We start from the raw sequence: 12302 nt of genomic DNA, 5'->3' as shown, positions 1-12302 counted from the left end.
AGCCTGGGTCCTGGTTTTCCCAAGATTTTCCACCCTTGTTATGAAGACTTTTTTTTTTTAAGAAAGCAGGCAAAGTACCCATCACAGTGACTAGCCAATCACAAATACTCAAAAGCATGAGTTTCCAAGTTGCTTTGGCTCAATCTTTTAAAGCTAGTTGTCTAAGAAATATGTCTCCAAGTTCCCAAGTACTGTTTCCTTTGAGCACATCTGACCTGCAGTAGCATGAGAACAAGGCTCTCACACCAGGCCTCCAAGTTGCTTCTACATCCGAGCTGAAGACCACCAGAGCAAGGCCCCACCTTCCAGAAGCTTTTGCCCTAACCCCGAAGGAGGAGGGTCTGCCACTCTTACCCATTCTCACACTGCACAATTCACCTATCCGTCTGCCGCAACCAGGATTGTGTGTGTTGCCTGGCTCATAAATGAGGCACGCCCCCTGGGCACTTGGTGTGGCCGTGACCCAGGGCCAGGTGGCCCTTCCACAGACCGTCACTCTTGAGAACGGCAGGGCTGTAATCACACTGTACTCGCCAGATAAGCACGCGGGGCCACCACCCTTGCAGAGAGGGGACAGGGCAGGGACTGCACTTCACCTCGGATCGAAGTACAACGTTCTCCTCTTCAAGGTCCTTCAGCTTCTTCTGCAGAGAATCCAGATGGAAGTAATTCTGGACAGAGGAGGATGACTCGTTCCTTTTCAACCTGGGGGAGAAAGTCCACTTCCTAGGGAGGGAGACACTTCCTCCCACCACCTGGCAATCCACACCGCAGCACAAAGAGGGGGCTTTCAAGGAAATCTCAGGAGGTGTGGGTGTGACAATGATCCATCAGGCCTCTCCCTCGCCCCCAGGAAAACAGCACAGGCTCACATCACTTCAGTCCCGCATCCCAACCCTTGGCTGCCACTTTGCCTCAGATTTCTGGGGAACCAACTCTGTTTCAAGCCTGCACAACTCTGGGATGCCTTCTATCTGTCAGGACCTATTTTAAGTACTCTACATGTATGAACTCCTTGAGTGCTCACAGCCCTAAGGACTAAGTTACTAGTATTATCCCCATTTTACCAATGAGAAGCACAGAGAGGTTAAGTAACTTGGCCATGAGCACACAGCACTGAGCCCCAGAGCCAAGATCTGAACTCAGGTCATTGGGCTCTAGTGTTCAAGTTCCTTACAGGAGACTCTGATGACAGAGAAGAGGACCCCAAGAAGCCCCCACGGCACTGCTGGCCCCCGTACCCCCTCCAAAAGCAGAGCCCAGCCTGTTACTCATTCGCAGCCAGGCCTAAGCAATCTAAACTGACAACGGAGCTGTGAAAGACCCAAGAGGAGGAAAACTAAAATCCCAGCAGAAAAGGAAAAAACAATCTGTCTGAGGCACTCAGATGCTTGGCCTGGAGAAGGCCAAGCTTGTGCTGCCAGTGAAGGTGACCCTGTGTGGGCAACACCAAGGTCATGGACCACAGCCAGCGGGGCTCCGGCCTCCAGAGACAGGCCCTCGGTGACTTACGGGGTGGGGCACACGGATTCCGGTTCACTCTCCTCCGCGGCGCTGGTGTAGAACTGAAGCAACTCATCCTTCATGGACAGTTCATGCCGGAGCTGTGACACCTGCACAGACCCAGTTGAGGCCCATCACACACTCTCCAAACAAGAAGGCATCCCCACTCATGCTTAAACACTTCCTGCCCAGTGACGATATTTTAAAATTCCTCACTCAAAGTGAAGGCACGTCATTGATTTTGTGCTCTTCAAGGAAAACAAAGGGTTGAGTCTGATCCTATTTAAGAAACATACGATCGATTACTTTGTGGCAAAAACCCCTCCACTTAAATTTGTAGTTTTTACTTTGGTATGGAGAAGAGGTGAGAGGGGATGAGAAGGTGCTAGAATGAGGGGTGGGGGTGGGGGGATGAGACAGCACATGGGTTCTGCAAGTAAACAGATGACAACTGGGAAGACACCCAGAGAGGTGGACCATGTTATCAAATGAAGGAAGTCATTTACTTCTGCCCAAACCAAATCCCACCTCAGATAAGGAACCTGGCGAGGCCAGCTCTGGGTGGGCAGCTAGCTAGGTAGGCAGCAAGCTGGTCGGCCCTTGTTCTTCCACCTAGAAAATCTCACAGCCCCATGTTGTGAGTGCTACACCCTTGGGGGAATTCTGGCCAAGCATGGCCAGATTTTGCTTTGCACTCAATGCTTGCAAGATAGGAATTCCAGATACAGGAATAAAAGAGGCAACCATCAGGAACTGGCCATACCAACTACTGCAGGCACGGATCTACAAATCACACTTATTTATACTTCAGGTTTAAAGTAAACAAACCTGGGTCATAAAATTGTTCACCTGCCCTTTCACTATTTGGCACTGATGAATAGGCAACTAGCATGAGAATTGTAATTGTTTTCATTCTTTCTTGTTTTGAATTTGATTTGGGTTCTATAGTTCATTCCAACTTTTCCTACATAACACAGTAAATATATTTTATCTTCTGTGGTAAAGCCAGTTTTATGCACTTAAAGGCTTCAGCTTCAACACCTAGACATCATTTAATGATGTGCCAAAGGAAATCAGTTTTCAAAGTCCAGGGTTTCCCAAAGGAAAGACAGGCACTTCCACCCTCAGAGGGCAGGATGTACTCTGTGGAAGGTGAGGAAGCCCCAAGCAAGGGCAGCAACGTGGAGAAACAGCACGTGAGGGCAATGGGTGACCATTTCCCAGTTCCTGATGGCATGTCTCTCTGCTCAGAAGGGGCCAAGGAGGGGGGCGGGCTAACCTTGTCTCATACATGGAAGAAGGGGGATTCAGATCAAGAGGCTGGAGGCCGGGAAAGCAAGGGTTAACTTTATTTCTTACAGCTTATCAGTATCCTACCTCATCATCTTTTTTTCATTTTTAAGAAATTTTTTATTGGGGGATAATTGCTTTACAACGTGGTGTTGGATTCTGCTGTACAACAACATGAATCAGCTATATGTAGACATATATCCCCTCCCTCCTGAGCCTTCCTTCCACCCCACTCCCCACCCCAGCACTATAGGTCATCACAGAGCACCAAGCTAAGCTCCCTGTGCTTAGAGCAGCTTATCACTAGCCCTCTGGTTTACACATGGTAGTGTATACGTTTCAGGGCTATTCTCTCAGTTCATGCCACCCTCTGCTTCCCCTACTGTGTCTGCAAGTTCATTGTCCAAGTCTGCGTCTCTATTCCTACCCTGCAAATAACCTACCTCATTATCTTTTAAAGAAAACCCAGGATTAAAACCTGTCTTTATACAATGCTGCATGTCAATTGTATCTCAATAAAACTGGAAGAAGAAAAATCAATAAAAATGACAGTAAACCCTTAAAAAACTTTTTCTTACCTAGTGGCTACTCTATTTCATCATTTGAAATGGTGGTTAAACCGAGACAATAGCTGGGAATAGCTTTAATGAGGAATAGGTCTCAGTGCATCTTAGGGACATGCATGAGGGCATCCCCTGCCGCTAAGTAAGTTTCTGATAGAAAATCAGGGAGAAGAAATGAGAAGAAGAAAAGCAAATCAGAGTCCTCACAGTTCAAATGCCCTGTTCAAAGGACAGTTAAGATGATGGCAAAGATGCTACCAAGCGGGACCTGGTTCTAAGTTTCTAACTCTTGCTGCAGCAACCCCACCTGACCTTGCAGTCTCCCTGCTCCATCCACACCACATCCCTGCTGGAAAACCAGGGCTACTCCGCTGTGACCTCAGCCCCCAAGTTCCACATAAATTGTTCACAGTGATGGGGGCTGATGACACCAGCCGAGATTTGTATCATTGAAATGGTAGGGTTTCTACCATGAAAACAATGGGCTACTCTTGGTTTTGTTTTACAAACACAAAATTATACTACTGTACTGATGAATGGGCCATCGCTGCCTCACTCTGCAGCATGGCTGGCCGCTGGCGGCGGTTCCTTCTCCACCCACCCACACCCACCCCGGCTCAGGGAGCCCCACTCCTTGCTGGAAGAGGCTGTGTGCGCTTTTGCCAAAGCTCTGAGTGCCTTTTTCAGCCCACAGGGTGATCTGGACTCTTGGAGGATGGGGGGACTGTGACTGGTCCATACTGTGGGCCTACTGACCACACGAGGGTGGGGCCAGCTTGGGCCATCCCGTCCTCATTGTCAAAAGGGACAAATGATCAGAAGAGGTGGCAGAAAGTCAGCCCTCTGTGTCTGGGCTGGGCTTTTCCCAACAGGACCCTGTTCTATCATCACTTTCTTTGGCTGTACCCACGGTACCCAAGCCGTTGCAGATGGCTGCTCCTCCAGAGGCCGCCAGCGCCTCACCTCCTCCCTGATATGCTCCACCTGCTCCTCCAGCAGCTCGTTCCTCTCGGTTAGTGTCTTGTTCTTCTTCAACAACGACTGGCCAATCCGAGCAGCCAACTCTAGATCCCGCTCTTTCTGTGAGAGGCATAAGCGAGAACAGAGATTGAGAAAACCCATGCATCCAGCAGGAGCCCATATCCATGTCCGTGCCAATGAAAGAAAACAAGGGCGTTTAGCAATAACAATGGATTATTGATTCACCATCCATGCAGTGGCCTCTGATACATGTTCAAAAAGCAGTTCACTCAGTGACACGGACCCCAAACAATGAAAGGGAACCTTCCAATCTAATGAAAACAAGTCTCTTCCTGCAGGAAAAAAATGTGCTTCCCAAAACCTTTCCATGCAACTGCTTTTGGTCTTTGTGTAATCATCTGATAATCCGTCTTCCTACCTGAGGGCTGGGCTACAGTCTCATGTGTGCCCAGCAGAGGGAAACACTCGGGAACTATTTACGGGATGAATGAGTGAATCCAGAAATTCCAAGTGTGCTAAAATAGCCAAGGCAGCCTCTTTGGCATACTTCAGTTAAGATGGAATTTACTGAGTTCCTTAGATTCACTGCATATGCAACAAAAATATTTAAAGTGTCTCTAAAATAGAATACAGTTATTTTTTTTTTTAACTTATGGTTACTTAGACTTTATTTTTTTAAAGAAACAGCTCTAAGAATGGAGAAATAATGCATAAAATCACCCTACCTCAGAAACAAAGACTGTTGTAGACACAAAATTTTCTGTTAGCTCAGCAGCTGACATTTAGGGCACAGCAATGCACAGAGGAAAATCTTTAGTGGCATATAAAGGTACAGCTGCGTTTATGAGAGGAAAGCTGGCCCCTGACAGTGGAGACAGTGGGGTGGATGCCATCACAAAATGCAGATTTATTGATCCATGCTGATGAAACCACTGGCCACGATGTGTAGGTTCACTTGCTCACTTATAGGTTGGCATGGTGAGGAGAACTCCAGAAAGTGAAATCCTCTAAGAAGTCTATGCTAATTATTCTGCTCATTTGGTGTAAAAAAGCAGAAGACCAGGGACATGCAGTTTTGAGCAGAAGAAAGCTGGGGAGGAGTCCTAGCTTCTGATAACCAAGTGACCTTATGGTTTACACTTAACAAGGATCCCCTAGATCCATTCTTTCCAAACACAGATTATAAATCATCAGTAGGTTGAGAATCATTCTAGTCATGGCAACTGACATTTTGTTTTAAACGACATTCAACAGCACAGAACTGACATACCAAGGTGCATTCCACGAAGGAAGGTTATTATCTCACGTTTAAATGTCACTTGTCACGTATTTACCTACAACCTAAGAGGCATTTCTTAGAGTAGGTACCCGTCCAAAGTTTAACTGCTTCATGTGAACTGTTCTACCCTATAATTTGAGAGTCTGGGTTCTGGTTGAACATCCCTGGGGCCTGGTTGCCTTGTCTGGGAGAAGAGGTTGGGTGGAGGGGCACACTAGCTGAACGACCCTTTCAAAGAATCTTCCAGCTTTATGGTTCATTGAGTTGTAAGACTTTTCAAAAAGCAGCTTTTATCTCCAACTTTTTTCATACCCACCAAATTATTGCATGCAATGGAATGGGAACACACCTTCCTTTGCTCATCATGGGAGTTTCGATGAATTATGAGCAAAGCACAGTTTGGGGAGACTGGATCCAATAGTGATTTAACTCTCTGGAGCTCTTACACGAACGATGGTCTCTCTCTCCCCTAAGTCTTCCATGGTCCTGAAACCTGTAACTGCTGCCACTACTGTCCCAGAAGACAGCTGGGGGTCATGTCAAGTGAGCCATAAATTCTTCCAACTCCTTCCCCATCTGTGCCTCCCCCTCATGCCCTCCCAGGGAACAAAGGGGACCAGTGAGTTTGCCCAACCAACCGAGACGCCCCTCTCTGTGCATTCATCTGCACTGGCTTCCACATCAAAGCAGCGGCCCTATCTCAGTGGCCCTTTATCATTTCTCAGACGCAACGGTTGTGCATAGCTGGTACCGGGAGGAAATGACCCACAGGGATTGTGTGAGGGAACCCACTTCTCCAGCGGCTGCCCCCAAATTACCAACTAGTGGAGGTGGTTTCCACTGGCTGCTGTTGTTTAGATGCCAAGTCACGTCTGACTCTTTTGCGACCCCATGGACTGCAGCACGCCAGGCTCTTCTGTCCATGAGATTTCCCAGGCAAGAATACTGGAGTGGGTTCCCATTTCCTTCTCCAGAGAATCTTCCTGATCCAGGGATCGAATCTGTGTCTCCTGCTTGGCAGGTGGATTCTTTACTGCAGAGCCACCTGGGAAGCCCTTCAGCTGGCTACGTCTCAGTGAAAACTGTAGCCCCACTGTCCAAAAAGCATGGTCTCCATAACTCTCACTCCAGGCTATTAAATCTCTCTACTAGAACAAGCCCTCAGACTGAATACCCAGCAGGTGTTTTATGCTCTTCGACTCACTGCCTACTGTTCTGTGTTGTTGCCATCACGCATCCAAGCTGCTAAGATCCTGTGCACAAAGACATTTCATACACAGATTTCAGTGCAAATAAATCAAGCCAAAATCATAATGGATAAAGACAAGCTCAGCAAGGCACTGCTGAGCACATGAAGGACGCTGAAGGCTTCCCACGGCACACAGGAGCCAGAACCCAAGAGGAATGGGGAGCAGGCAGGGGAAGGAAATAGTGGGGGTGGGTTCAACCACAAAGCCTCCCAGCCTTCCCACCCTAAGCTGATACACCCCAAACCTCAGACCCGATGCCTCCTTGCCCTACTAAAGGGACAACTCTCACCTTGTCTACACCCCAAATCTAATCTTCATAGTAACATAAATAAAGTGCTCTGCTGGGGAAAAAAAGGAAATCACAACAAAAATATTCAGAGATGAAATGAAAACCTTAAACAAAAAGGTTATGAGAAGGTCTCTGGTTTTTCTCAGGCAAAAGGCTGGCTGGGCTTCTCTTTAAGAATTTCAGGAATGAAAAGAGTCTCATTTCTTACAACCAGCCAACACGTGATAAATATTTACTTCCAGAACCAGGAAAACAGGTAGGAAATTACCACTGGAGCAAACTACAGTGAGAAAAATGGGATCATAACACACTGTGACCCTTGGAAATAAGATATTAAAATAACTGGTTCTTTGATTCCCCAGGAGATGGCAGCCAGGAGGGGCTCAATCTGGCTCTCCCTACTCCCTATCTACATCAAAGTTTTCCTGAAAATTTAAAGGACTGTGACTTGTGTCTCGGCGCCTTTTACCAATGAGCACTCGAGATGCCTGGCACGGCCCCGGAGACGGAGAACAGCCTGCCTCCCACACTGAGCAGCTGACTCATCTCATTCACCCATTTAAGGATGAAAAGCATGACTAAGGGGCCCCCGGAATAACCCTCTCCATAACTGGGGAGGAGACAGCTTTGCCCAAAGGTAAATTCCAAGCAGCAGCAAGCCAGGGCAAGCCGCAGAATCCTCTTCCCCTTCAATGAGAAGCAAACTCTTCGGGCTGGCTGAGGGCTGTGCACAGCATCCTGTGCAGATCCTGTTGTGTGGCAGGTGTGCAAAACCAAAAGAAACAGAACCAAAGCCAGGAAGAGTACAGCATGGGACAGCTGTCACGTGACTGGGACAATCAGACTTTAACCAGGAAACCCTGGCTAGTTCCAAAGAAAGGCGGCAACTCAGATATGATTCTTATCAGGAGGAGAGGAACTGCGTTGTATATAAAACACAGATGCACCCAGACCATGGCCATGGGGAGCTGCTAAAAATAAAACAAAGAGGGCAGAGCAAAGAGCCACCTGAAGAAACTGCCCCACAAATATTCTTTTCAACAACCCCCAAAAAAATTTTAAAAACATGACAACATACATTTTATACAGTGACACTCATTTAGGAAATTAGCTGTGAAATGTTGACGACCAGAATCTAAATACAGGGCTGGAGTCCCAGTCTCCTCTGAACACGATCCTCAAACATCCAAGCAGAGATGGGTCTGGCCCTGTGAAAGCTTCACCCAGCCCTGCCAGCTCACACTCACCAGCAGCCAGGAACCGTGGGCCCTGGACACTCACTGAAGCAGCATCCCATTAAAAAAAAAAGTCACACAGTTCATGTTTTTAAAGTAAAAATGTCTCATTGTCAATCAACTAACCATATTCTCCAGAACTAAATAAATAGGGCAATAAACAACTACAGCCAAAAGCAGCAGGGCCACAGTGGTTAAGGGCCCAGGCTGGAAAACAGCTGTACTATGTGGGAATCTTCTGTCCTCTCAAGAGTAGGTCCCTTCATTGTAGGATAGGGCAGCGATGGCATCTACTTCTGAGAACTAGCATAGAATTAATGAGATGATGCACGACAACAGCTAATTCTCAGTCAAAGTTTACCGTTATGAATAAGGATGAGCACAGAGGCAGGCTTTTACCAAAGGCCTGTCATTTCCAAGATTAAAATGGAGAAGGAAACCATCCAACAGGGTTCCCGCCTTGGAGAAACTTCTAACCAACCCAGTTGGAAGAACAAAGCAAACAACAATAGGATGGCTTACAAACTCAGGGCTGGTGGCGGCAGGGACTACCTGTGGCTGGGGGTGTGTGGCAGCTTCAGAGGTCCCCAGTGAGCCCTGTAGTATGACATTCAGAGGCAGGAAGAGACAGAGGGGCCAAATGGTGCAAAAGGTCACAGGTAGGAGAGCAGGAGGCAAGTACCAGGGAAGAGTAAGAAGCTGATTTAGGAATGTGGTTAAGTGGATGGCCTTGAATGCCACGCCAAGGAGTACTGAGTGTCGGGTTAGGGGGTGGGCCAGGTGATTACAGAGGGTTTGGGAGGGTGGCAGTTGCAGAGAGGAAAGGGAGAAAACTCAAAATCTCATGCCAGGGCTCCAGGAGCCGTGGTAGTAGCCTTGGGAAAAAAATAATAAAGGCACAGACACAGGACCACCTTCAGAAGACTAACTGGGTATGGGGTGAGGAGCAGATTCAGAAACAGGGCATTGTTGGGGGAAATGGACATAGCAGAAAGGAGTCTGTAAAAACCATTTTCAAAAATTGGTGATGTTAGCCAAGCTAGCCTACGAGGCGGCTAATGCCAGCTGCCCAGACGGCTGCAACTGGAGAACCATCAAGAGGCCGGTGCCCCTAAAATGCCTCAGCAAGGGCCCTTTCACACAGCCAGAAAAATCTAATCTCACTTATTTGGGGCTGAGGAATTTGGGACTTTCCTGACATGCAAGTGGTCAAGTGGGTCTCAGCTCCTGCCCTGTGTCAGCTCCAGTGGATCTACCAGGGGGTGGCCTTCAGGAGAATGAGAGGGAAGTGGGTAGCCGGGGAGGTGAGCCCTCAGGAACTGGGGCTGGGGCAGGGGGGTGGATCAGAAGGGTCCTGTCCTCAGAACAGGTAGGGGAAAACTAGGTGCATAGAAGGGAAGAGCACAGGGAAAGAGAGAGACGTGAAAAATGGGGTGAAAAGACCCTCCCCAAGAACAAAACCTCAGGTCCCACACTTCTGCTTTGGCCTGCCACTGGCTGAAAATGAGGATTTCTGTGTCACTCATGTCTTTCTATTCTATTCCTCAAGAAGGGCTAATGAATAGTCACATGACTTACATTGTGCTAGGTTCTAGAGCACAAACCAGGATCTAAAAGTTAAAACCTCTGCATTTGAGGCCTGATTTTGTGGGGAGAGTGGAAGAAGTTTTAAAGATGGGCATTTAATTCAGCAAATACTGAGAACCTACCATGTTCTGGCCTGTTCTAGGCGTGGGGATACACATAGTATACTGATCTGCTTCTAGAGATCATCAGAGCACCTTAATTCTCAAATGTCAACAGGATGCTGAGAAGAAATTGAAAAAACCATAGTCTCTAAAATGCCTGCAGCTCACCTGATCCTAAGCAAGTTTCCTAAATTTTTCTTGCTACATTTGTTTTGGTTATTTCCATGCTGACAATGCATAGTAACATTCCCTTAACCTAAGTAAAAACATAACACAACAAAACGAAAACATTACAAAGATATGGATAATGATGTCTTTTTTTCTGACATTTTTATATACATTTAACATATATCATTAGTATATATTTTAAGAGTTTATAAAGCTTCAACTGGGTATTCTACAGCAAGTATTTAAATGTTACCCTATTCCATTATTAATACATTCCTTTTAAAATCCAAAATATCTTGTACCAAATTATAGTGACTAAAGCCAACATAGCTACCAGCTCAAAAAATAAATAAAAAGCCACTGAATCATACTCTGAGAGGGCTCAATTTCTGACATTCTTCACCAAGAAAAATAGTAATGTCTGCTTTAATCGATATAAATTATAATCAGTCAGTTATAAATGACTCTTTGCCTTTCCCCAAATCACTTACCTCCTCAAGTAGCCGAGTTACAGCATCTATGTCATTATATGTCTTAGTCATCTGGCCAACTCGTTCAGCACATAAAACTGCAAGAAATAAAAATGACCAAGTAACTACTGAGGCTACAAGTCTGCCAAACAAATGACCCACCTAAAAAAGTGGCTCTAACTTATGTTGTCATGGGCGGAAAGGGTAGTTGGTTTGGCTAGGTTCAGCCCCACTGGGTTTGATTCCAGAGAAAAGCCCCAAGCTGTGTGGGGTGAGGGGACAGGGGTCTACTAATCACTGCAAAGCCTTGACACTGCGTATGTGTGTGTGTGTGCATGTGTGCGTGCACATCCGCACGTGCACACTCGGGGGTGGTGCTGAGGGCAGGGCGCTGGAGTGGAAAGGGGTCTGGCCTCATATCCGGTCAGCAAACCAAAGTGGGTCAGCAGCACAGTGAGTGATATATAAACCACAGAAAGAGCCCTAGGATCTAGACCCCACTTTCTGTACAGACCCACGCACGTGGACTCAGTGGGTCCTTTCCAAAGCAGTTCTTGGTATTAATTATTAAACAGTCTTAGCTGATAATTTCATAATGGCCCAGCCTCCTCTTCCCCAAACCGTGAAAACTGGAGTGATAGATTCTTTTTTTTTAATACATACACACACACACACACACACACTCATACACATGGTATTTCATAACATATGCCATTTGCTTAAGAGGTCTTAAAAGGCTGCCTCCAGGCCACTTTAGGACTATGTCTTTGTTTTTCCATTGGAGAAAAAGGGTGTGCACTGAAAGAAGGCTTTAGTCTCCAGAAAAATCTCAGGGTTGTTTTATTATAAATCAATGGCAAGGAAATGATTTGTAGTCCAAACACCGTGAAGGTAGCATGGGTTTTATTCTGAGGAAGAAGGAGTGAAAGAAAGCAAATGGATTTAGAGCCAAAGTATAAAATTTTTTGACACCAGCCACTTAGGCGCCAAATAATAAGTTGTTAGTAATTCCTCATAACTAAGACTCTAACAAATAATTCTTTTAAAAGTAAAAGACTTAGTTCAGCTTTCGCAACAACCCACTTGCAGTCACAGCCCAGGCAAGGCCTTTGGGAATTGAAGTGTATTTCTAACCACACTCAGTAGCATCACTAATGGCTAATTGCAGCTGGAAAGCAATAGGTCTCTAAATATTTTATAAATGCAAGCAGAGATCATCCTAGTGGGTGAGCTCAGAGAAATTGGATCTGTTGGAATGATTTTCTAAGAGACCTGAAATCTGGTTCCAAATTTGAAACCCTCCTAACACAGGGCCCTCTGAGCCAGGATGGGGGAGGGTTCTTCTGCCGGCCTCTCCACCCAGCGCTTTATGGCAGAAACCCCCTGGCTGCTGGCTGGAGGAAAAGCAAGGGAAATGTACAGGGTTGGTTAAAACCAGAATTTAACTTGATGGAGATGGAGTCCAGCTCTAATTGCTCTAAGCAGTTCATCAGCTCGAGGTCACAAGAAACCCTTAAGTGCCGAGTCCTATGGTGCAGACAGGACTTGGTTTTCATGCTGCATGGCTGCGATGCTCTGCAATGGTG

At 46.5% G+C, this 12302-nt stretch overlaps 1 protein-coding gene across 6 annotated transcripts in view; it reads right to left on the bottom strand.

The window, feature by feature from the left end:
• TRAK1 (trafficking kinesin protein 1) overlaps positions 1-12302 on the bottom strand; it is a 152660-nt gene that overhangs the window by 28900 nt on the left and 111458 nt on the right. For all 6 annotated transcript variants that reach the window (XM_081527647.1, XM_081527644.1, XM_081527645.1 and 3 more), the window contains 4 exons: positions 10738-10814; positions 4320-4436; positions 1513-1613; positions 597-705 (listed from right to left, as the gene is read on the bottom strand). In XM_081527647.1, the coding sequence (XP_081383773.1) occupies positions 597-705; positions 1513-1613; positions 4320-4436; positions 10738-10788 (378 nt within the window). In that variant the 5' untranslated portion in view covers positions 10789-10814. The remainder of the gene's footprint in view (positions 1-596; positions 706-1512; positions 1614-4319; positions 4437-10737; positions 10815-12302) is intronic.

The sequence above is a fragment of the Giraffa tippelskirchi genome, chromosome 9 (assembly GCF_054371585.1).
Source record: "Giraffa tippelskirchi isolate mGirTip1 chromosome 9, T2T-mGirTip1v1.2.pri, whole genome shotgun sequence".
In the NCBI taxonomy this organism is placed as follows: Eukaryota; Metazoa; Chordata; class Mammalia; order Artiodactyla; family Giraffidae; genus Giraffa; species Giraffa tippelskirchi.
Note: the sequence above shows the minus strand (reverse complement) of the source record. Positions and strands in the feature narration are given on the sequence as shown.